The 26,169-nt window shown below is 37.8% G+C and overlaps 1 protein-coding gene across 5 annotated transcripts in view; it reads right to left on the minus strand.

Moving 5' to 3' along the window:
• Positions 1-25,743, minus strand: part of FIP1L1 (factor interacting with PAPOLA and CPSF1) — a 44,254-nt gene extending 18,511 nt beyond the window's left edge. Inside the window, exons 1-12 of one of the 5 annotated variants that reach the window (XM_067298054.1) lie at positions 25,593-25,743; positions 24,598-24,637; positions 22,138-22,195; positions 19,195-19,298; positions 16,902-16,963; positions 15,456-15,563; positions 14,347-14,477; positions 13,997-14,065; positions 11,265-11,374; positions 8,768-8,875; positions 2,033-2,126; positions 843-996 (exon numbers count right to left, since the gene is read on the minus strand). In XM_067298054.1, coding sequence (XP_067154155.1) covers positions 843-996; positions 2,033-2,126; positions 8,768-8,875; positions 11,265-11,374; positions 13,997-14,065; positions 14,347-14,477; positions 15,456-15,563; positions 16,902-16,963; positions 19,195-19,298; positions 22,138-22,195; positions 24,598-24,637; positions 25,593-25,674 — 1,120 coding nt within the window. In that variant the 5' untranslated portion in view covers positions 25,675-25,743. The remainder of the gene's footprint in view (positions 1-842; positions 997-2,032; positions 2,127-8,767; positions 8,876-11,264; positions 11,375-13,996; positions 14,066-14,346; positions 14,478-15,455; positions 15,564-16,901; positions 16,964-19,194; positions 19,299-22,137; positions 22,196-24,597; positions 24,638-25,592) is intronic. The other 4 variants (XM_067298053.1, XM_067298055.1, XM_067298056.1 and 1 more) reach the window with 4 other exon arrangements.
• Positions 25,744-26,169: the final 426 nt, after the last annotated feature.

Here is a 26,169-nt window from a genome sequence, read left to right on the forward strand (position 1 = left end):
AAGAGGAGAAAATGAGGAAAAGGTCTCCACCTTATATCAGTCTCATATATAACTACATCTTTTATTTTCCTACTCTGATACTCCTCGAAGTTTCTGCATCTGTTTCCATTTCTCATTGACCATTCTCTTTCATTCCTTCACCACTCCTTTTTAACCTAATTCTTTAAGACAATAACACTTAGGCAACTGCACTATTTGTGCAAATGCGCATGACACTGCCCCCCTTTAATAAATATGGGTAAATTTCAAACCGGATTGAACAAGAACAAGTCTCAAAGAGCTTTGACTCCTCTAAGCTTCACAGGTACAGGAAGCTGGATAAAAACAGCAGGTGCTAATAAGATCTGACTGAAGGGCTGCAGCACAAATGCAGTTCTTATCAGACATTTGAGAATTCGCACACCCTGTGAGGGGAGGGAGGAATTAAACCTTCAGTTGGTGCTTGGATCTTACATACCAAAGAATCTAAATTCAGCACAAATTCATAGTATACCAGCTTTCTTAGTGCAAACTTTGGAAAAATTTGTTAACATGTACCTCTCAACAGCATTAACAATAGTTGAATCACAAAAAGCAGCTTTTCACTTCAGACATTTTCAAGGACACAAGACCTGACATTTAGTTTTTAGGTAATTATTTACTACTTGTGACTATTCTCACTGAGAAAGTAAAGACAGAAGTTTCTGTTTCTCCCTTACAGATATACTTATGAAAAGACTAGAACACAAAATTCTGAAATTCTACCCATATAGTCAAATGTGCAAGGAATGTATTTCTTGAATTCAGTATCATCAAGCACCACTCTCTCATTTCCCATATTCTACGAAATGTAGGACATTTACCTGGTGGGGGAATCAGAGGTGGAGCAGTACTGACAGTTGGAGGGGGTGGGAGGAAAGGAGGTGGTGGAAGGTGGGTAGGTGGAGCTCCTGGAGGGAAAAATGGAGGTGGCTTGGTAAAATTGTCTACTTCAGGATTAGATCGTTCTGAAAGAACCTGTAAAATATCAAACTATAGTTACAATTGCTATGTAAAAAGGGCAGAACATAGGTTTCCTCTCTTTCCAGTTACTATATCAGGAAAGCATTACTTATGCACCTAAAGAGCCATATTCAGACAGTATAAATTACACCTACATGTTCAGTGTCCTGTACTCCCTAGGTACCTTTAAGGGCCCAGGAACAGCCAGTAGGGAACAATAAACACAAGATTTTATAGGGAATACAGGCCATCTGAATACGGACTAAAACACCATCTTAGATTTATATGTAAAGGAAAATATTTTAAAAACAGTATGAAAAGCATGAAAATCCAAAGAGTTTGAATTACTTAATTAAACACTGTGAGAAGCTCAGTTGAAAAAACCACATTGCAGTGTTTTAAGTACAAGCACTACAATCTATTACTATCTTCATAGTTTAGCCTTAACCTAAGCTGGCATGGAAATGCAGTTAGAGCACCAAACAACTGTGATTCTTCTCCATAGATATGTCAGGAAAGAAAAATTATATTCAACCTTAATGTATTTAGTTTTTTCTGAAAATAACCCAAGACCATAAAGACGAAGGCCATAAAGACTAATCTTGCAATTTATGGAAAAGTAATGCAACTTCACAAAAAAATCTACTATCAGCTATTTATTCCTTCAAGACTTTTTTTTTTTTTAAAATGCATTCTTAAACTGCAAGTGAAGACACTTTCATTTTCAGCATTAGTGTCCAGCTGGGGTGAGGGATTAAAGGATACTCTGTTTAAATATCTGTCTTTGTCTAGTAGAGCCAATAGTGACTCTTAGGTTGTAAGCCTGTAATATTGATCATTTCCTTTCAGTAAGAAGTGCACCAAAACATGTATCTTTTGAAAACAGATCAACTATTTCATCTTAATTTATTTAACTGTCACAACTTTCTTCCTAAAATTAAAACTTCTGTATTTCTCATTCATCCACATTACAGTGTTTTAATCAGAAGTTAAGGTGAAAGAAAAAAAAGCCTATTAGTCAAAGACAGTGTGTAAATCTGCAGTATAAAACCTGTATGTTGCTGTTTTCATTAGCACGCCGCCGTCCTTCCACCCTGCTGATAGTGATCGTCTGTCCAATCACATCTATTGTGCCAGATAATCGCCTGTAACACAGGACAAAGCAGAATCAGTAACAACCAGCATTAAAAAAAACCCTCTTGTGGCATACAGAGTAACCCAAGTCCATGAGCTCTTTCTCCTTTATAAAGATAAAAGCCACAAAGTTGCCAAAGAACATTAAACGCGATAAATTTCCTGAAATACGCCAAGTGTGTAGAACTAAACAAAGCAGCAGTGAAGACTTCTGCAGGATGAAGGGCGACTGTCTCCACATTCTCCTTCCATCCCCTTAAAGAAAATAAATCTACATTTTTGCAATTGATGAAAGCAAAACATAAGGAATAATACAATGAGATTACCAATAAGCTTTAATATGAATATATTAAATGGAATCTCTACAAAAATCTAAACAGTGAAATAGTTATACTAACCATTAAATATAGTTTTAAAACGGCAGAAACCACACTGCAGGACTCCATGGAAGAATGAAAGAGGACAAAGTTAAGTGAGGAGGCAGAAATACACGTCAGCCAACACCAATGTGCATACTATAGATATTGCAGCACATATTGAACAAAACACCCATCATCCTTCCCACCTTGGAATACACAGTCTTAATACCAACCAAAGTACTTGAAACTACCAGAAATTGATTCTCTCCTTAGATTAAAACCTTGCCTCCAACTCGGAGAATTCTTAAGACTCGGAGAATTCATACATCTGGTCCTCAGTTCTCCAAAATGTGAAATGCCTCTCAAACAGCTCCAAAACATCTGTACAGCTAAACAACACTAACAACAGAACAGCACAGGACTCACCTCAGATTCCCTTACAACCCAATCAGGCAATATAAGAACGTAATGTGAATTAAACAGCTAGATCAGACCAAAGGTCTATCTAGTCCAGTAATCTTTCTTAAGAATAGCTAGTAACTGGATTTTCAGGGAAAGAAGACAAAAAAAAAAGTGGCATGTATACACACACAGTCTTTCCCTCCCAATTTCTGCCCATCAAAATTTAGGGACTTCCTGTATTTAATAACCCTGAATAACATTAACATGTCTGATCCCTTTTGAACACACTTCTACATAATTTTACCTTCTATGATGAATTTCAACAACGTGTTCTGTGTAAAAGTACTTCTCCTCATCTGTTTCAGGTGTTTTTTGCCTGCCAATTTCATTTGGTGTCCTACAGTCCTCGTGTTAAGAAAAACAATGAAGAAATGTTCCCTTTTCTCTGGCACCGAAATATTCTTGGGTTACTACTGACCTCTGTTGTATCTCTTCTCAGTCATCTCTCTCCCTAGCTGAACTAGCCTACATCTATCCTCATACAAAAGTGTATAACATACATTATTTGTATTACCTTTTTGTGGACCCTTTCTACTTATACTATATTGTTGCTAATGTAACACAAACTGAACCACAGAGAATATTCAACTCGCAATGCCTTGTGGCTTTATGTGCTGTCATAAAGACTCTTTCAGTTTTGTTCTCCACTGCTAATGATTACTAACGCTCTATTTGCCAGTTTTAGATAAGTCTAGAAATTGAATGGATATTTTGGGAAGAGGCAATAATTTCAAGATCTCTTTCTCAACTCATAACAGCCAAATTTATTATTTTCTCTAAAAAAGCTAAATTGATTTTGAGTCACCTGCATCAACAAGACAAAAGAACAAGGGCTGATTCTCCTGGGAAAAGGGCTACAGAGGGACTTCTTAAAAAACAAACCTGTTTTCCACTGTGAAAAAATACTGTATTACTATGTAAATATAAATACATAAATAAATACATGTTAAAGATCTGTGCCATGCTATAACACTATGAATTCTTTAATAATTCTTTTTTTTTTTATTGTATACACATGAGGCTCCCTATTCTTTCCTCAGGTTGAAGAAACAAGCTGTAATTTTTTATTGAGGTCTCCATAGCAAAGAACTAATCAGAGCAAAGTTTCATAATCAGCTTTGGATAATCTGGTTACTATCCTAATCAGTAGTTAGGACAACTTTTCTCTGCGTTCATTCCACAATAGTTTGGTGTGAAGACAGACTGCTAAATCCCTATCAAATTGACTTCAGTATAATTGTTCCACCATTATGGCATAAGCAAACGTAAGAGAAATATCAGTAGTAAGATAACAGAATTTCTCTTTCTATTCACTTGTTCCTGTTAGGACCTGGATCGGGGACAATATTAAAGATGAAACCTATTATTCATTCCACAAAATACTCTGCAGCCTTGAACAAAAGATCCTTTATCCTGCAAGAGATGTGTCTTTGCTGTCTACAGACTAAATACCATCTTACAGTACCAACTTCACTTTCTTATTGGCACCAAGGTTGTTCAGATTCTCACTCCTGAATGACACATGGTATACTTTCCTTATAGCCCCAGAGAAAACACACTGCCTACTGCAGACAGACAAGAGTTGGAAATACAGATTGAGAGCTGTTCTTAGAGCTCAAACTTGCTGGAAAGAACAGAAGTCAAAAATTCTTGGTAACAAAAAGCAATTAATCTTAATTAACCTTATCAAAAATCCATTAGTTCACTTCTAACATAACAAAATAGATGAAACACTTGAGAAAAAAAATAAAGCTATTGTATTTCTGTAAAAAGATGGATTTAGCCTTGGCACGTTGAACAAATTCTAGCACTAATAATTGCCTAGGGCTAAATTTCTCCCCCAATTTCATTTTTTTAATTCTAAATATATTTTAAATTTCCCAGATACACAACTCAACAGATAACAATATATTCTCTTATATATATATTCTTATCTATAGTCACGTTTCTCTGTCACCAGAGAACCATCCCTTAGTGCTATTTCAACTTTCCTACACAAATCCTCCATAACTGCTTAATAAGGATTCATGGAATTCTTTTAATCACTAAAACTTCAAAAACTATGATGCAAAATAATTGATAGGCAAATTGTTGAAAACAGGCTTTTCTTTACCCATTCATAAAATGACTTTGACTACTTTCACCACAGCTTTAATACTGCCCAATATGCATAATTTTTTCTAACATTCTGTTTCACTATCTTGTTTTAAGGCTCTCTTCAGAAGTACTCCCACAAAACATAATGCTCTGGTAAAGCAAGGAAGGACAAGCTTCATGAAGGGCTGTTATTTCTAATTATTTCAGAGAGTCTATCTACATTTTTGATCCCACATTCTAAAAGAAAAGAATATTAATTTGTAGTAAGAGAAAGCTGAGATTTTCTATGGACACATTAAAAAAAATATATATATATATATATATAGCAAGGCTGAAGTGATTACAGCAATACCATTCCATTAGGGATGCCAACAGGGATGCCAACAAACATTCAAAAGGCTTCACACTATGATTTCATTTTCCTCTTCAGAGCATGAGTCCAAAGATCTTGTGCCCACTTTCTGGCCCAGAGCAAGCACTGTCTTGTCCTTATTTTACCTTTACAAAGTGATAAAGCTGCAGAAACAAACTCAAGAATTCTTGGCCATCTCTTTTTGTCCTTCTTTTCTTGTGGGGAAAAATTGTCAGAAAAGTGCCATAATTCTTATTTTAACAGGTAATTATAACAATTACTACAAAAAAGGTAATGAAGTATAGATCACAGGAATCAAACCAAAGAAATTGAACACAAGAACTGTACTATAGAAAAGCAGTACTTTACTAACAATTATTAAAACACAAATAAGTGAAACTAAGAAGAGCTCAAGGAACAAAAAAGAAACCAGGAGTAGTTCGGAAAGCAAGCGTGTCAGAAAATCTGTTAACGTGAATTAACAGATTCTAGACTGAACCTTCTTGTCTAGATGGCTATATCTGAAGGTCCATATAGCTTCATTTAACTAATTTTGATCTGAAGAAAGGCAAGCTATTTAGAAAAATACAATCTAGAATTTAAATTTTCAATGATAGAGTTCACAATAACTGGCAAGCTATTCCAGTCCATGCTGGAGTTAATGGGTAAATTTTAGGTTTGAATGCATCGTGCTTTAGATTCCACATCAGTGAATCTATTCAGCTTATGCTTGTCAGATTGAAGATGTTCCTGCTATAAAATTCTTAACTCCCAGGCATGTACTCACATAGTCTGTTAAGAGAGGTATCTTTAAGCCCCAAAGAACATCTGAGATCTTTGCCACACAGTCATCAACTCCGGTATCATTAACCAAACCTCTAAAATTAACTTTTTTGGATTTGGGGTCATTTTTTTCCCCCCTTATGAGGGCTGAATAATAATGCTACACTGAGAGTGAAGACAAGATGCCATAGGAAAAACATTAGATAGAACCACTAAAATTTAAAGCATAATCAGTCTCTCAAAATCTTCAATAAAACCACATAAGAACGTACTGAAAATAAAACAGGATTCCAGGTGCCAGAGCAGAAAATTATGTCACAAGGATATGAATGGCATCTATTAAAACTAAAACCTGGTATTTGTGACACTGTGGAATTATAATTTGGAAGATGGAAAAAATCAAAAGTACAGGGAACTTTTCTGTTTGCAGCCCAAAAACAAATGAAACCCAGAAACCTAGCTTTATAGAAAAGTTAAAACTCTATTATTCTGATACAGATCAAACAAAATCTGCCTGCTTTAAGGCCCACAATTTCTAAAAGAGGTTAAAAAGCAGGATTCATTTAGGTCAACTACATGAGAAAATGAGGTATAAAATTACCTTACTAACAGATCAGAAAAAAAAGACATACATCTGTGTTGTACCAATAAAGGAAACAATAGTGGAGAAAAGTGATAATATTTACCAATAGCAAGATACATAACAAAATGAAAGAAGGACTGGGAAAAGCTTTCAGGAAATTTCACAAGAGAAATGCAAGGGAAAAAACAGACTTCTAGTTTTTAGAAGAGGAGTTCCCAAATTTTTGTTTCTGGTGGACTACCAAGCACAGTAGCACAAATAGCAGGGAGAGCAGCTAGAAGTTGGGACCAGCTCCAAGTCCTGCCAGACTGATAGCTCTGACCCCAATTGCTCGATTCCTCGATTCCAATGCAGTCTGAAAAAGATACAGTAGACACTAGAGCATCAAGAATCAATTAGATTTTCCAGAGATAATCTCCTGTCTAACATCCCATCCTAAAAATCTGGACCTCTGGAATCCAATAGCCTAAGACCAAAAAAAAACCCCCCTGCTATTTAATTATTTATAATGTTTTATAATGGTATCTCAATTACTGTTCTGAACAGATGCCAAAAGATTCAACTTCTTCAATGAGGGATGAGTCCAGGAATTTGCAGTCATGCCTTGAAGTCAACAAATTCTCTTTTTCCCTGAGAATGCAATAAGGATTTTATTACATCCTCTATCAGAAGAGTTTGAGAATGAAAAAGAAAAAGGCATATGTTCTCTTGCAAATGGAACACCAGATGACATCTCTGTCAAAAACATAACCTTCAGTAAAGCAAAAGAGGCATCTAAGTGTCCAATATTTAACAGTTCAGCAGTTTTATCAGAGACAAATCTGAAGCCTTGGATCCCAATTAAGTCATAGCAAGCTAATGCATGGGGAAATTTCAAAGACACCCCCCCCCCCATTATTATCTAACTTAGCGTTCAGAAATTAATCAGACATTACTATGTTCCTGTCTCGGCGCTGTCTGCAAGGGAAAGAGAGGGCTTGGTCTGTCCCTTATACACTGAGGGCACCTGGGATACAGAGGCATTCCCAGTGGATACCCCCAAAGGCACCACACGTGTGGGATGCACACGAACCCAGAGCGGACTTCATACAGAACACAGCTTGAAAGGAGCATTCCAGCAACTCAGTGAATGATTTTGCTCTAATTACAGAATGGTTATTTGTAAGCTATTCACACTACAGATACTACCCTCCATGGAGATCTAATTCAAAAAGTTTATTTAGGTTCTACAGAGCAAAGAGGGAAAAAAATAAAATAAAACCAATTACATTCCAAATTCATAGCTGCAGAAATCACTTATCTCCACTACAAGAAAGAATATAAAGTGTTTTTTGAAAAACAAATTTTCAAATTTCATAAAAAGCCTAACTACCAGATGCCACATTTATTCACTAGCCTACAGAACTAAAAATTATAGAATTATAATATTCTTTAGAAAACTCTATTTAAAATGTTCCTGTATTCCTACTTGTCTTGCTTCTGCATCTTTATGCTTTGTCATCCTCCTCTTGAGGACATCCTCAACTTTGCTGAGCTCATTTACTGATTACTGATGGATATAACTAAGAAGCAAACAAATCTAACGTAGAAATTCAGATTTTGTTATGATATATGGAATAAACATTTCTTCAAAATAATTTAAGATCTATCTGAATTTGCCATATGAGCAATAATTATGGTTCTATCCCCTAACTAAAGAAGCCTCCATATTCCTAATGAGTAGTATTCTTGTTACATCTCAGAGAACTTATTTATTTTTTGGAGAATTTCAACTGGCAGGACATCATATGGAAGCATCTACTGTGCTCAAACAAAAAAGTTACAAAATTATTTTAATGTTTGCTTTCAAACAAAAAAGCAAAAAACACTATCTGTTCTCAGACCTCCAATTAAAGGGAAATATGTGCTGCAATATCTATGTGTAAAATCATCCAGGAAGTGATGTGGCAGCCCTGACTAGTAAATGAGTAATTAAAATTCTAAATTAGGATCATGCCCTCTTTTTTTTTTTCTTACCTTAATTCGGGTGATTCGGCCCTCCTATATCGCTCCTGCCACTTTCCGATGCCTGAACTGGCTTTTCTGGAGGCAGTGCTTGTCTGTGACTGAGAAGAGGCGCTGTTTCTGGTGAGATAAATTGTCTAGGTCTTTCTTTTCTTGTGTCTCTATCTTTTCTGCTCTTTGAGTTCCTCTTCTCTTCATTCCCAACTCCTTACCAATCCCCACACCAATGCCACTATACTCAACTGCACCAGTTTTCCCTCCCTTCTACTGAATATATCAACCACTGCTGGAAGCTGAGAGAAGTTTCACAGCTACATCAGAAATGTTCCTAACAATTTCACAGCCATAATGCTATGACAAATGCCTCACAGTGTAGAAGTAATTATTTTAAATTTTCAAAGAGCTGGATTGCTGGAAAATTTCTACCTAGCTAAAATGATCTGCTTAGGTAAAGAAGAAAAAATACAGTCCCATAAAATACTAACTGGTTATAAAGAAATTAGTAATAAGTTTTTCATATACAGAAAACACCAGTTACATTCTGGAGATGTCATTTAAGTAGAAGCATGTAATGCACACAGTCAAGAAGTATTTACTGAACTAAGCTCAGCCTTCTTAATGAACACTCTTCTTTTAGAGTCTCTTCTTGCAGCTCAGTGGAAATACATTTCTCCTTTACACAAGAACTTATGTTAAGCTAATGCATCCAAAAGAGCAGATATTAAATATGGAAAGAAGTCAGCTTTGCCATTGTAACAACCTATAATTACAATATTCCCACTAAATGTATAGAAAATAATCTATAATAACCAAAACACTCAAGTGGTACAACTGGATATGTACCAGTTTTTTTTCTCTTTATCTACGCAATAAAACAAATTTATTTACTGGCCTCTCGTTCTTTAAGATAGCAAAAATTGGGAAAGTCCATGGAGAGAATGAACAAATCTCAGGTTTCTCGGGAAAAATCCTCTGATTAACAACCTTTATACTTTGCACTTCTAGAAATCAAAAGATGATCACTTATATCTAAGATGGCTAACTTCACGCAAAGGAATAAAAAGCAGCAGGTAAAAAAGAGGCATGGTAAGAGATATTTATCCTAGCTAAAGCTTGTACTGTGCACATGTATGACCTTATTCTCACTACATATACAAACCTATGAAATACATTTTTTTCTACAACTTTAAGCTGAACTACATTTTAATACTCCAGTCATTAATTACTTTCTAAAGTATTTTAAAAATTTCCTGTCCAATAACGAGATGTACACAGAACTGAAATTCTATAACAAGATCTGTTCTAAATACAGGTTTTGAATGATTACCCTGTGAACAGTATCTTGAATTCTGAGAACTCTGTTACCAGAATGACACAAACTAGAAGCAATTCAGAAAACAAAAATAAAAATTAGAGGATTGGAAGAAAGTTTAGATGATGTATACTATTTCTTAGACAAAGAAAAACTGGCAAGTAGAACTGAAATCTACTAAAAACAGAGCAGTATAATCTGATAACTCAGAAAGGAATTTAGGCCATCATGAGAAATTATCTAGCAGTATCAGAAAAGAAAAATACAAGCAAAAGTATCACGTAAGGTTGTTTTTTTTTTTTCCAAGAGAAACTTATTTGAGTGTTGAACAGACTCTTAAAGGATGCAGTAAATGAACATGAGGTGAGTTGTGAGATAAATACGGATGAAGCATGAAAAAAAAAAAAAAAACCATAGATACTAATCTTAAACTGTTGATGATGAAAGCAGGTAACCAGCTATACTTCCCTTGCCACCACCTATAATAAAATCTCTTTTGATTTCCACAAAAATAGAACTCCTAAGCACAATCACTTGCTAACTAGAGTAAAGCAGGAGCATGGACTCATTCTAAGCCAAGTGTAGAGTCTCAAAAAGCAGTAGCTTACAATTAAAGGACAGAACTTGTTAAAGCCTGGGGCTGGGGGAGTGAGAGGAAGAGACACTAGTAAGGAAGTCATTCCACCCATTTCAAAGAAAGTATAGCAAAATATTCAAATGTGGAAAAGCAAAAGCTACCTTGCTGGAAAGAGACTCGTTTCCAGGAATCCTTCAGATTGTTGAAGTTGTAGCTGTCTGATTCAGTTTTATTTAATTGATAAGGTGTGTTAACTAACATGCATACCTACAGAGGGGGATACACTAGCTAGAGACATTTTGTTGGCCAATCTAATTCTACACAGATAACGTGGTTTCATACATCAAAACCTGTATTTTTATAGCTGCCTTGTTATTTGATCCTGTTGCTTTTTCTCCTCTTTCTTTCTACTTTCTCTTTTATGAACAAGCAAGAAGATAGCACAGCATTCATGTGTAAAGGTGACTGAAGACTGAAAATGGTTAGGATCACTCTTCCTTTCAGGTCTACCTATTACAGAAACATAGTCTGCTCTTTCCTACAGAAATCATGAACTTCAAATACATAGAGGTAACAGTATAAAAAAGCTTTTGGTCTTGAGTTACAACTGTCTAACTGACCTGTTTGTTGGAATTCCTGATTTGAATAAGGCAGGAGGAGATGTGAAATCAGCTTTGGTCGACTGCACTGCCAACTCTTTCTCCAAATTTCCAGTTCTGCCCTGCTGTACCTTCAAAATAATGTTTTATCATTAGTTTAACCTCAGAAGTATTGTAACCCCAACACTCAACACAGCACATAGCCAATGCAAAAAGACAGTTAAGCCCAATTTTAATCAGATTAAAAAAAAAAAAATACTTGTCACCCTTGCACAGTTAATAAAATCCCATATTTTATAAGGGTATATTACTTAAATACTGTGTAAATATATATAAGAAGCAATATAGTGAAGAGCAATTTACTGAAGAAGATTAGACAGTTTTAATATTTACTTTCAAAGCATTTGATTTGGACAGTGAACAACAGTCCCAATCGATTCTCTTGTAGAATCTCCTGTATGTACAAAATAACAGCTTAATTTTAAAAGAAGCAAAATTATTCAAGAATCTTCAAAATCTAAACCAGAGATGTCTAACAAGTCTGCTGCCCAGCAACAAATCACAAAACAAGAAAATGAATACATTCTCTGTCTGCCTTACTGACCATGAGAGCAATCAACCACTTAATTTTTGAGTCATACCAGGAACAGTCACCTCATACTCTAGATTATGAAAACTTTACAAGATTTTTCCTTAGTTTAGATTAGGTACTTTAAAAACATACTGCAGTTTCTGAAGTACTGCAAAATTCCAGAGACATACTACTAAAGCTATGCAAGACCTTTAGTGCAAATATTTCATATACTGTTTGATTTCAGCAGCACATTACATATGCAAGAAAAACTACTTACATGGTTTAGTATTAAAGACAAACCAGAACTGACTCAGTTTTTAAAGATTCTCTCACTGTACTATCCACATAGCTACATATCACTCTTTAGAGTGCATTTCTAGAAAAGTGTCATCCCAAGTAGAAACAGCAGCAAAGAAAAAAAAAATCAAAATATTTTGAAGTAAATAGCCAAAAATGCAATAGTCAGTAAGACAGCTCAAACCCCAGCATTTCAAACTGAAGAGAAACAATGTTTTAACTATACAAAAAAAACATTTTTTTCTAAAATCATAAAAGCATTTTCCATTTATTTAACTTGCATGTTTGGATACCAGGGATTTTAGGTAACAAAGTTTCATAAATAGAAATATATGTGAATTAGTATATGAGAATCTAGCTAGCTTAATCATGGTATAACATCATATAGGCTCTGATCTCACAGATTCTTACAGAGAAGCGAACAATTAAGCTTTTGCAGAATCTCGCCAATAATTACACACACATCTCTTTCCCACATCCACAAGAGACTGACTGCACATAAATAGTTAAGATTCCCTAAAACTTGAACTTTAGTATCCAGAAGTATGAAAAATATTTAATACTAAAAAGAAGAAGGTTTTTTTAAGGATTTTTCTGAAAAATCTGTAAAACCTCAATTAATTAATAAGTAATTGAAAAACGTAGGAGATGAAACAAGCTCTTGTCAGGCATAGATGACCAATCTAAACACACCACGTAAATAACATATGACTTTCAGCACTTCAGAAGAGCTGAGAAATTTATTAACAAAAGTATAAAATAAGCCTGCTATATGTACACTCCTCCCCTTCATTTGTAAAACAGATGACAAACTGTTCCTGTCATACAACATAAGTATCTGTACTGATTCATCACTAGTTCCCCACCACCCCTGCCAGAGTCAACAGAGAGAGAAATAGGGGAAGTATTGGTTTGGAATACTCATCCTTCTTCCCTCAGGACAACAGTTCGGAAAAGTTTGAGCTCATAGTGACCAGCTACAGTGAGAAATCATAACTCCCATTGTCCAACATCTCATTAACACTATTACTACGAAAAATGAGGAAGGGAAGAAGCCCCGGGAACTTCTGTTCTTGCTAAGACAAAAAAAGTAAAAACTACTGGATACTCTCAAGTAGCATAATGAGGGGAAACAAATCATACCAAAACTACCTGGCTACAATTGACTCTTCTGTTACAGGAGCATACAGAAGAAAGTCACAAACAGTTCCGAGCTGGTTTAATGAGAGTTCAAGAACAAAACCAACGATATATTGAAAATAAGGAAAATAAATAACCGCTGTATTTTAAATTCAACTTCAGTATCAAACAAAAGAGTAATTTAAAAAATGAGAGATTGAAAACAATGTTCAGCTCTAAAGTTGCTTTGTGCAAATCAACATTCCCTAATGGAAAAATATTATATATACTTGATTTATTGTCACCTAAACCCAAATAGACAACCAAAAAAATGAACGACTGATTTTCACATCTCAGAGATGCCAAGGATAAGTGTTACAAAACAAAATGTAAGAGCTACAAAGGCCACAGGAAAAACAAACATGCCGTAATCTACAAAAGCTTCCCCAGCACATCTGCACAAATTCTGCACAAACAAATGCACTACAACTAAAAATAAACCACCATATAAAGCAAGATTAGTTTCACTTAGAAATTTGTTAGTACACCAGGCCACTAACTCACATGCTTGTAGAAGGATGACAAACAAAGCAACACTTTTTAATCAGCGTTTTGTGACATACACAGAAAGTCACTGATGCAAGATGAGAGTTTGAAATAATGGCTACCTCCATTTCAACTGTTCTTCTATCAGTCTGTGGTGGTATGGGAAGCAATACTCAACAAAAATGAGAGCAACCAACAAAAGTTTACTAAAATTCACCTTAAAAAGATGGTATCTGCCATCGAGAATCTCTGCACTTGGTGTTACTTCCATAGCATTGTCTTCGGCCTAAGTTAAATAACACATTGCCCATTAAGATACCATACAACTCTTAACTGATGGGCCATATTCTGAGTAATGGTATAGATACAATCTAGCTGTAGCTAGTCTGTGACACTATCCACACAAATTGCCAGTGAAGCAACACAGGAACATTCTGGGCTTGGGTTGGGGGGAGTCAGGTGCAAACTCTAACAAATGCACTGTACTGGGCAGAACAAGCTTATGACACACAAGCAGCTTACAAGGGAAAAAATCACGTAGAATATCACAAAAGTTGTATTAATTACCGTAATTTTATTTGTGGTTGAGGTAACTGGTAAAATTTCAAGACCCATTCGTATTCTCTTTTGTTTTTCACAGTAAGCTTTCCAGGTATCTTCATTGAACCCATAGTTGAAATAATCAGAGAGGTCAGCCCCTTTAAATAAAAAAGCACAAGTTTTTTAGGATGTTACAAAGATCATCTTTTCTTTTTTCTATTTTACCTCTATTTTAGCATCAAATCAGATTAGCTATTGGCCCGAAAGATGCACTGCTGAAATGTACGAAGTCTCATATCAGACAATATACAGCGTTCATAGCTAAGACTAGAAAAATATTCACGCTGAGCGAGAAAGTGCATGGTGCCTAGCACCTTGTCTCAGGGATCAAGAGCAGACACTTACAGAATAGCACAGGATATTACAATCTTCATATCTTTGTAAGTTCCATAACTTTGTTATATGTTCAAAGAACCACCACTCCTTTTTGCTTGTTCTGCACTTAACTCCTCATAGTTTCATCTGAAACCACTAAGTACTTTTACTACTAGAGATACTAGAAACACTCAAATACACAGTATGTATTTCAAATACCAAACAGTCCAAACACCAACTATCAAAGGTTTTTCTCCCCCTCCCGCCCCCCCATCTTTGTAGACGCTATTTGCATTGCCAAAGCAATATACAAACACTGGAACAAACTACATAGAGCAACAAGAGATACTGCCAATAAAAAAAATACTGGTATTAGACAAGTCTGGCCAAACCACTTGAGCAGGCTGGACTATTTTCCCTTCTGCTTTATCCTCTGTCATATGGCACAGATCAATGGCAAAAACCTGCACAGAAACACAGTTTTCCAAGCAGAGTTCAGGAAATAAATGAATTCAAGGAGGGCAAGTCCTGCAATTGCTTTTTGCTGACATTTATGTGTGCGATGTAGACTAAGAAATGTGGCATACCTACACACTCTGTGGCACAACACAAAGGCATCAAGTAACTTACCTGCTTTCTGTAAGTAATATTGTACAGTATCTTCCATCTATAGGGTAGATAACTTCTGTACACAGTAGATAGGAATTATTATTAAAATAACCTACCAAATACTTATCAGTTAATGTTAACCAGAGTATTACCTGGCTTTCTCCAAGGTTTATCTTCAAAAGAATCTAAATCTACTTCTAGAAGTGGAACACCATTAATACTCCCTGGTGCATCGAGATCTACCCCTTTAACTTTTGCACCTGTGAAGATAAGTTAGAAAGTTAGAGCCTTCTGTCTCTACTAAAATGAGTTTTAATAGCTGCAACACATCTGAAAAAAAAATCAGATTAATATTTAGTAAGAAGTTTTGAAAGGGAAAATTACTTCCTTCATCCCAAACAATTAGACATATAAAAGAAAAGACATCATATCTTTCTCCTCCTCTTAAACAAAAACCTTTGACAGAAAAACGTAGACCACACAGGTAGCTCTTTCTCAGCTGTTTTTGCATCCTCAGTACTTTAAGTCCCTGTGCACAGATTTACGCAAGAAGTCAACATAAGAACTGAGCCTCTGGCACATTCAAAGAATGACTTAATTGGTGGTGAGTCTTGAAGCTTCCCCTACTGCTCCCCTTGCCACCAAGTCAGAGCTGTCTATCTGTTGGTCACTGCATTTTGCTTTTTCCAACACTTTTAGGACCTTCAACGGCCCTTAAGCATCAAAATCACTTTTCATTCAAGGCTTTACAGATAACAACATCTAAGCAAAAAAACATAAAAGAGACAGCTGACAGTTTAAACAACTCACTCATTAACAGCCAATCAAAATGAGTTTTAAGTACAACCCCCTTAATGTGGTTCTACAGCTAGGTGTGATCTAGTAATCTTATCTTGAACTCTAATTTTATATATTACTAAAAATATACGTGTCACAACTTGATTTTACGAATCTGTGGAGCTCTAGAATTACTTATTTTATAATGCCATGAATACCTATAACTCTCTCTGTTGCTCCTTTTCCAGATAATTTAAGCTAGACATTTTACAGATGGACAGTAACAAAACATCATGATGTCCTGGATGCACATTAATCTTAAATATTAATCTGATGATATTTATCATGTCATTAATCACTGATGATATGCAAATGAAATTGTCAGGAAACAAAGACTGCAGAAACATCTGCATATAACTACTTTTACCTTAAATGTTGGAAATAAGTGACCTGAAAAGGAGGTTATGTACCTACAAGCCTATGCATTTTCCCCAACCTTGTAAGCTTACCCGATTAAAACAAAAAGCAAAAAAACCCCAAATCCACTCTCTGCAAACCATGCCACTCAAGACAAAAGAAAAAAAAAAAGTATACGTACCCAGGTTTTAGATGCATTCAACAAAAACAATGCAATAAACATTGAACAGTTTAAGAGCAGTAGTAATTTTACATTTGTCTAATTCACTGTCATCACACCAAAACTTTTTGTAAACACCCTGTAGCTAAAAAATACAGACTATGCACACACACATAAATGTGGGCTATATCGGGTTATTGATTTTCTTGCATTTTTACTAATATTAGTGTGTAAATTTTCTTACCAGAAGATCCATAAACTCGCCCTCCTGTCTTAATATTGAGATTCACAGGTGCCGCTCCATAACTTAAAGAAATTAACAAAACTGAATTAGACAGAGAAAACTCTAAAACAAAAGAAAAAGCAAAACTTAACAAAACAAGAGTTAGCTAGATCCAAAAACAAACTGGACCCAGGCTCAATGACCATCTTGAATCTCTAGCTTTCCAAGCTGGTAACACTGTAAAAGTAAAGAGATCCGCCTAGGAGCAAGAGAGTGTACCTTTCCATGCTCAGTAGCAACTTCTCCAACTAATAAACAGTTGTGAAGCAAGTCCCAGTCACTCTTCCTGAGTTGAAAGGATAAAGGCCTTGATAGAAACAAGAGTGGACAGAACCAGAAGAAGAAAGAAAGGAAAAATGAAGTTCATTTAGGGATACAAATGACACTCTGGGGAATAGGGTAAAAACAAAATGAAAAAGAAAGAGTTTAAATAGTAAACCTTCTCTGCTTTCTTGGGGGTTTTTTTAGACCTTTTCTGTTTTCAAAATTATTCCATTTAATCTGTACAGAAGTGGAAAATACAAGCATTCCTCTAAAATGATTGAAAGTCTGTCTGTTTCAGTATACTTTTAGCAAGCACCTACCCTTTGTCCAGTGGGGCGGGGGAGGGGAATCTATGTTGTCTCATCACACAATAGGCCCCAATAAACTGAACACACATTTCACTTTCTAAAAGAACAATGACAACCCAAACTGATCTAAGAGAGCTTTATTCATAAAAATGCAATCAGAAATCAAGGCACTAAGCTGATTTAGCTACTTTAAAAATTACAAAATGAGATTACCATATAACAGAAGGCAGCGTACAGTTTACAGTACCACCCCCCATGCAATTCTATTTTTCATTCAGGTCTGTACTACAGTAGTACAAAACTGACACAAAACATTTATCCTTATGATCTGCCAAACTGTATGTGTACATGACTTTTTAAAATAAATTGTATGTTTTTTTTAAAGTGATTGACAACTACATGAAAAATCATTTAATCCTATATAGGAATTTGTTAAACTGAAGTTAAAATGAACAGCAATGTTAAGGTTGTTTTAGAAGACTGCTCTTTCATGAACTTTCTGTATAATTTGTTCAAAAAAAAAAAAAAAGATTTTTCAAAAGAACAACCATGTCAATACAAAACTTTCTATTCTAATTAACTAATTGCTTATAGTTTTCTGTATTCATGGAAAGAGCAGCAGCAAATGCATAATCTAAACTTCCGCTTTACTCTCACAAAATTTGAGGTGACTGCCTACACCACCACAAGCGGCACTGCTTTCAAGTTGTTGAAGCAGACAAGCTATTGAAAGCAGAGAAACACGGAACTTAAAAAATTGCCATTTTTGATATCACACTCTTTTGCACAGTTACTATAGGATATGAAATACTGTAAGTTTAAAAATATTATACATGTTTCAAAAATGAATAAACTACCTGAATTCTAAAGTTAAAAATGCAACAACATACATGAGTCAGACCTACCTGCAGCATATATAGAATTAAGCCCTGGTATACTCCATTTTTACAAGCATAAAAATATCAGGATTGCCAACACAAACAAGCAAACCACTCCCCTGAGAAAACTTTCATGTAATGAAAAATTATATTTCATAATTTTTGGTGAAATTAATGCTCTTCAAAAGCATTAAGTGAAAAAGAAACTCTATCAACAGAAGGAACATGGAGCAAATAACAACAGCAAAAAATTTCTTGTACAGGACAAATGCCTGAAGCCTGACCTTGAGAAATTATCTCTAGGGTCTAGTAGCTCCATCCTGAAGTACATTAAATCCTTATCTGAGAATATCGTCAAGAACGGAAACTACCTACTTATTAGAATTGTATCCACTACAAATAGGACCAAGGACAAATGTTTTTAATGTTCTCTGTGCCTGCCACTCTGCAATTTGCAACAAAAATATCAATGTCAAAAATGACCCTAAAATGTGACAGCGATTCTGTAATTAAAAAACAGCTCTCAACCTTACATTCTTCTTCAATACAATTATTTCTCAAAATCTGAAAATAAAGTGTAACTCATACAACATATACAGCTCATCAACAACTCACACAGCTCTTCATTTCATTTCCTGTTTTTTTTAAGTCACTGTTAATTAAAAACATTTTGTTAAACTGATGAAAAACCCTATATGGAGAATAATTTATGTATACAATTTATTGACAAATATTAAGAAGCCAGAATTAATCTCTAAATGTAATCCTGAATGTTCCCTCAGTTAATGTTTGCAAATAACTTACCCATACTGTGGAGCTCCCGTTTTAATATCCCCTATGGTGACTTGAACATCATCTTCATCATCATCACTATCACTATCGCTGTCATCCTCAGTCTCTGTCACCTTCTGCGAAAAAAAAGGTCATTGCTCAGACAAAAAGCAGTCAGTTACCTACAGCAGAAAAATATTCCAGACAAAATTGCCCATTCCAGAAATCTTTGACAGAAAATTCTTATTTTCTCATACCTCAGAATTGAGTGGCATTAACAGAAAAGTTAGGCTCATCTGTCAAAATGCTGCAAATATTGGAAATATCTGGATCAAAATGGTAATAGTATCTTTAATATTAAGCTGCTGTTTCTGAAACATGACATTTCCTAAATAAGCATAAAATGGTCTCCACTGCCTAATATTTTCTTCCTTCTAACTACCTCATATATACCAGTTCCCTTGTTATCGCCTCACTTTGGAAAGAGCCTAAAAGATATGTGAGACTAGCTTCCTGTCTTCATCAATTATATATCCACAGCAATTCAAATAACCTTTTTTCTGTTGTAGATGAACACTGCTCTTCAGACTAATCTATTCAATTCATAACATAATCTTTATATATAATGCTTGACACTTTTAAGTGAGCAGGCTGACTGTAAAACAGATACAAGAGCGCACTAGACAATGGCAGTTCTGCCCAATTACCCCAAACTTTGAAGCTTGCTGGTAAATAAAAACAGCCATACCACTTTATACCAAGAGTTCATCTAGCCCAGTATTTTGTCTGCACCCCGAGACCAAAGGGAAGAGAAAAAATAGGGCAACCGTACATGATATTCATCTCTAATACTCTTTCAGCTGCTGACTGTTATCAGCTCAGGGCATTTCCTGAGCCAGTATTGGCTTGTCTACTTAGTAACTCCCAACAGCTCTTTAAACTTGCCACACTATCTTTGGCAAGGAGTTCCATCGCACTCCCTACTGCACGAAGACCCAACCTCCTCTTTTATTTCTTTTCACTCTGGCTCCCACTAGTTTCTCTGGATAGTCCCAGTTCTCATACTGGAAGGGACTGTGAGCAGTCGATCCATATTTACCCTCTCCATACATGATTTTGTTAACCTCTATCATATTCTACATATATCTCTTTTCCATGCTGAGAAGTCCTTGCCTACTCAGCCATTCCTTGTATGGAATTCACTTTGATTATCCTTGTGGCCCTTCTCTAATCTTTTTTCAGTTGAAGTAAATCCTTTATGAGGTGAAGGGAACAGAACTGCACACAGCATCTGGGGTGTGACCAAACCATGAATTTGTGAAGTGGCATAATGATGTCTTCTGCTTTGTTCTCCATTTGTTTCCTTTTAAGTCCTAAGATTTGGATGCTTTTTAGACTCCAGACAAGTACTGAGCTGACATATTCATGGATCTTTCTCTATAGCTTAGGGTCTCCCTCCTAAGTGGATGATCAGCTCAGAGACCATCATTTTGTATGTAAGGTTGTTGTCCCTCCCATGAACACCACTTTCCTTTTTTCTACATTGAATTTCAAAAACTATTTAGGAATCAGTCAGTTCTTCATAGATTGGTCCTTGTCCTTACTATCTTGAATAACTTTGCATCAGCAGAAGACTTGTGATCCCACAACTTACCCCTCTTCCAAGTAATTTATAAACACTTTAAACAGCACAGGTTAAGCACAAGACTCCAGTGAAGGAAGTTCACCTTCAGTGGTGTTTCTCTGCAAAAACTTAACCTTTGCTTCTATCCTCTGTTTTCTATCTTTTAGACATGAATTATCTGTGCAGGACACTCCCTCTAATCCTGCAGCTGCTTAGTTTTCTTAAAATCCTTTGGTGAGGAACTTCAGCAAGAACTTTGAGGAATTCAAGTAAACTTTATCAGATTACCCTCATTCACACACTTGTTGAATCCTTCAGCAAGAGGTTGAACCTACGAAAGCCAAGTTGATTCTTTCCAGGTAGACTGCAGTTATCCAAGTGTAGCTGAACTCCAGCCCCTACCTATTACAGCTTCTACTAACTTGCCTGGTACACAAATTAGACAAAAATAAGCAGTTGTATAGAAGAGAAAAAGCTGGAGCACAGTTCACCCTTGCTATGCAACATTACTATAATTTACATAACAATAAAGATTTTTAAACAATAATTAATATTTTAAAACAATGAGTTTATATAACAAAAACAGTAAGACAAAATGCAAACAAAAACAATTTACATAATAATAAAACATTTACATAACAATAGAGTCGATGGGGGAGGCCTTACAACTTGCATAAATTATATCATGATACTGGTTTTAGTAACACTAAGTGAATTCTTGCAAAATATGAACTAATAAATCTCCTATTGAAATAAAACTGCAAGTTCTTCATACAACAGCCTGAAGCTGTTCCTATTTACAGCAAGCTGAGGCCTTTTATCAACATACCAACCGTAAATCTCATTTCTTGGTCCTTTCTTTTGTCATACTACTGAAGACTGTTACAAAACAAGTTTGTTATGCTGCCTCTAAAAGGCACGTGTTAGTCACCTTTTGATCCATATTTTTCACATAGTTCTGCAAATGCTTACTGTTTATAATGTTCAAAACAGAAAAGCAATCAAAAGACTTTCTTTTCCTATCAGTGAGGAAAAATAGGGAAGAGTTCCATTTTCAAAAGGATATCTTTGGAAGAAGACGGCTGGCTTGAAGCATCAGGTTTTCCCTAAAGAAACTGGATGTACTATACATTTATTTTCTGGAATTTAGTTTGAAAAACTGGACTGCAGCTGGAAATTTCACTTCCTATCTAACAGTTTCTACAGAGTTTCTATAGATAGTGTCAAACACCTCTAAGAAAAAAACATCAAAGGCATACACTAACATATAAATTAATTATAAATCCTAGCTGAATTATGATTATCCAGTAAAACCAATTAAAACAGTATTTCAAAAATACATTTAAAACTACCGTTTTCACGACACCATTTTCCGCAGCTTCCTCTTCATTCCCAGGTGGAGGCAGAGCACTTAAACAAGAAAATGTTAAAATAGTTATTTATGCACATATTATTAAGCACATATATCAGCTAACAATGAAAAAGTATTGCTACATTATTTCAGAGAACAGCCAAGGTTCCAGCTATCTTTTGCTTACTTCTGATTAAAAATTTTCTAGAAGAAAATAACCTTATATTAGCAGAATAGTATTTAAGTAACACAAATCATAGTAACTGGATGTTTGCAGAATACTTGCAAGTAGCAAGGCACTATACCTGGATCCTGCTCTTTCAAAAGCAAACTGAAATCTCTCATAAGTTATGAAGTGAGAATAACTGAGCTTTTATTTTTCTTGCAAACTTACGATCTTTGAAGATGTAATGGGAAAAGCATTTAAATACTTGGAAGTAATGCAGTACTGAACCAAAATTCCTGTATTTGCATTGCAAAGTGTTCTTTACCAAATAGAACAACTGAATGATAAATTCAATTATATTTTAACTGTAGACTGAAAAGCAGAAAAATATTAGAACTACTGGTTTGTCTGAAATTAACAGTTTTGTGAAATGTATGCAAATGAGCTGACTTGCCAAACTGTTACCTACTGCTGTTTCTTATACAGCAATACTTTAATTTCCAGAGTTGCATTAACTGGCAGAATGTTGCATCACAAGCAGCAGGGTAAGCAGGGAGCCATCTTGAACTGATATTCTGTCACTGAAAGGATATTTTTTGGTCTCTGAATGGGCTCAGCAACCTCCAAACTTTATTAAATAGGAACTGAAACCTGAAGGATTTTGATCCCATCTTATTCTGGCAATATTATGCATCATGAGTGTTGCCCCTAAGCTCAACCACTTTACCATCCAGTAAAATGACAGACTAGCTACAGAACCTGAATAAAACTTCACATTGTCTACATATGAAGAATGCCAAAATTGAGAGGCCTCAGCTTTTAAGAGAATAACTGCCCACCATGCTTTCTGAGTTCCAAACACAGCCTGTAAGAAACATAAGCTGCAATCTGTTGTCCTTTTAGTCCTTAAGTACTACTTATTGAGGTAGACAACAGGGATCATCAGTCAAGCTAGACTGCATGACAGTATTGACCAGAAGAGAGTAAAACACCACTGTTTCTGCAGATCCTTTTGATTGCCAGACAATAAATGTTCTTAAAAGACAGCACTATTAACAAAAGGTGTCAGGTCAAAAAAAAAAAAAAAAGGTAACTGAACACAAGGAATCAACTGATACGAAATAGCTTCCAAATGAGGAGCAAATAAACAGATTGTGATTCTTTGTCCTGGAAGAGATGATTCAGGGTGAATGGGACAGAAGTCTACAAAACCGCAAATGACATGGAAAAGGTGAACAGGAAACAACTTTCACTGTTTCTTACAAGAGCTAATTGGAATCAAATAATTGCATTTAGCAGGCAGCTTCAAATTGATGTCCTATGTAGTCAAGTGGTGGAAGTCATTACTGCTACAACACCCTACTGCGCACCTCAAGAGTTGAAATCAGTTGAAAACAGCAGCTGAGCAAGCTTACGGGCAAAGAAGTCCATCAAGGGTTATTAATACAAGGGCTCTCTGACTGAAAAATCCTTGCACACTGCTGGAAGAGTTTATGAAAAATAATACCTGCATTCTTGCATTGCCTTCACATTTTTATTTAACTTACCTTTACTATCAACAATTTGCATAGTTTCTCAGCATCTGAGACTTCTCTTATTCAGTATTCAAAAGCTGACTCCTGCTTCCAGGCAGTCCTTGACACAAACCTCCACCAACACCAACCTCACTATGTTTTCAAAGCAGCATCTTTGTGGTGTCTCTCATACAGCTCCTAATGCCTCAGACACACTTCCTCAAACAGTTTTCCCACAAAAGCTTTTTCTGCCTTTCTTTCAAAGGCTCCCTTGCTAAACTGTCTATCAAACAAACCAAAAAGAGAAGTCGAGCAGATGTGTTACGGGAAGTGCACATCAAACTAGCCAGTACTCATTGCTTCCTTGTGTTCTTCTTTTTATGACTAAATGGTAAGCTCTTTGGGAACACGCTACCTTTTATTCTTAATTTGTAAACCATCTAGCACAAATGAAGTCCTAATCCATGACTGAGATTTCAAAGCACAATAATTACAGAAATAAAAAGCTCTGTTGGCATTTTATAAAGAGATATTGATATCCATACAGTTAAAACCTAAAATAACTTTCATATTCAAGTATCCCAATCTCCCAGGTAAAATCACTTCATAGAAAAGCCAAATCATTCTAGTAGACCAAGCATACTATACTAAGGGGATCTTCAAAGACGCCAGTGTAAGCATTCAGGTGCTATGGACTTTCAAGCAGCTGGGAAAAAGAATGTTATGAATGCAACTTTTTGTGCAGCCACACTACAGAATTTCCAGTTGTCAAGATACCCACCTAGCCTTTTCCTCTTCTGGTCTCTCTACTTCGTTTTCATCTACCACAAGAGAAAAGAAACACAGTAGTTAGGAATTATATATTTAAAACTCTCTGAATACCAACTACAGCAGGTATCTTGCCAAGCATATTATTAGGCAACTCTTCAGTTTACTATCCAGTAACATTTTAGACATTTTCATAATGTTTTAGTTACGAAATCAGTTAAGCAGACCACTGAACCCTTGCAGTGCTCCATGCTGCCAGGCCCGTGCCAGGGTTTGCTCTATGGGTAGCATTAGTATTGGAACATAGAGAAAGGCCCTAACATTGTAAACAAAGTTTATACAAGAAAGGATACTACTACTTCAGCACTTTAATTCTGAGGCTCCAGTTACATCAGTACCGATGATGTTAACTGGGGTGCTGGAAAGCGGTGCAAACTGCTTTTTTGGACCTACGCGCTTTTTCTCAACAGGCTTAATGAAAGATCAAAAGCCCCATGGAAAAACCCGCGAGACGCCCCCCGACGAGGAGACCCCCGGCGCCGGGACGGGGAGGCAGCGGGCTCGCATCGCCCTGCCGCGCCGGGGCCGCGGGGCAGGAGGCCGCGGGGCAGGAGGCCACGCGGCGGTCCGCGCAGGCCGCGGCCTGCTGCCGCCTTGCCGCCCGCCGCGGGCCGGGCGCCCCGGGCCGCGCGGGGCGGCGGGCGGGGGCGGCTGCGGCCGCCGGGAGGGCCGGCCGGGAGGAGGGGACTGCGCAGCCACGGCGGCGGCGGGGCCGGGGGGCCTTTAAAGCGGCGCGGGGCGCGGGCCAAGCCCGGCCGCCGCGGGCAGGTGCCGGGCGGGCGGCGGGGCCGGCGGCGCGGGCCGCGCTCTGCTGCGCGCCGCCGCCGGCCCAGGCGAGGCGAGGCGCGCACGCCGCGGCCTACCGCGCGGGGCCGGGCCGGGCCGGGCCGGGAGCGGGCCTGGCGCGGCGGGCGGGCGGGCCGGCAGGTGGTCGGGGAAGGTCCGTACCGCCGTAGAGCCACTCCTCCTCCTCGTCCCCGGCGGCGCCGCTCAGGTCCGCCGCCAGCCGCTCCACCTCGCCGGTAGACATGGCCGCCTCCCGCGGGACGCCGGCGCCCAGGCCCAGCGGCGCCCAGGCCTCGCCCCGCCCGGCAGCCGCGCCGCGCTGCGCCGGGCCCCCGCCGCCGCCTTCGGCCGCCTCTGGGCTGCGGCCGGGCCGTGCGAGCGCCCGCCCGGCCGGGCCTCCGCCGCCGCTCTCGGAGGCGCCGCCGCCGCCGCCGCCTGCTCGGCGCTTCCCCTCCCCCGCCGAGTGAGTGACACGCACAGGAAGCGGGCCCGGCCCGGCCCCGCGGCGCCCTGGGCACGGGCATGCGGGGCGGGGGCGGCGCGGCGGAGCGGAGCGGGCACGAGCCCGGCCTGGCCCGGCCCGGCCGCGGGCGGAGGGCCCCGCGCGGGGCAGCGCCGGGGCCCGGCCCGGCCTTGCCGCCGCACTCACCTGCGCTGCGCCGCCCTCGCCGGCGCCGCCGGGCGCGCGGGAGCCGCGCGGTGCCCGCCGCCGCTGCCGGGCGGCCCGGCGCCCCACGCG

Source organism: Apteryx mantelli, chromosome 5 (genome assembly GCF_036417845.1).
Source record: "Apteryx mantelli isolate bAptMan1 chromosome 5, bAptMan1.hap1, whole genome shotgun sequence".
NCBI classification, from domain to species: Eukaryota; Metazoa; Chordata; class Aves; order Apterygiformes; family Apterygidae; genus Apteryx; species Apteryx mantelli.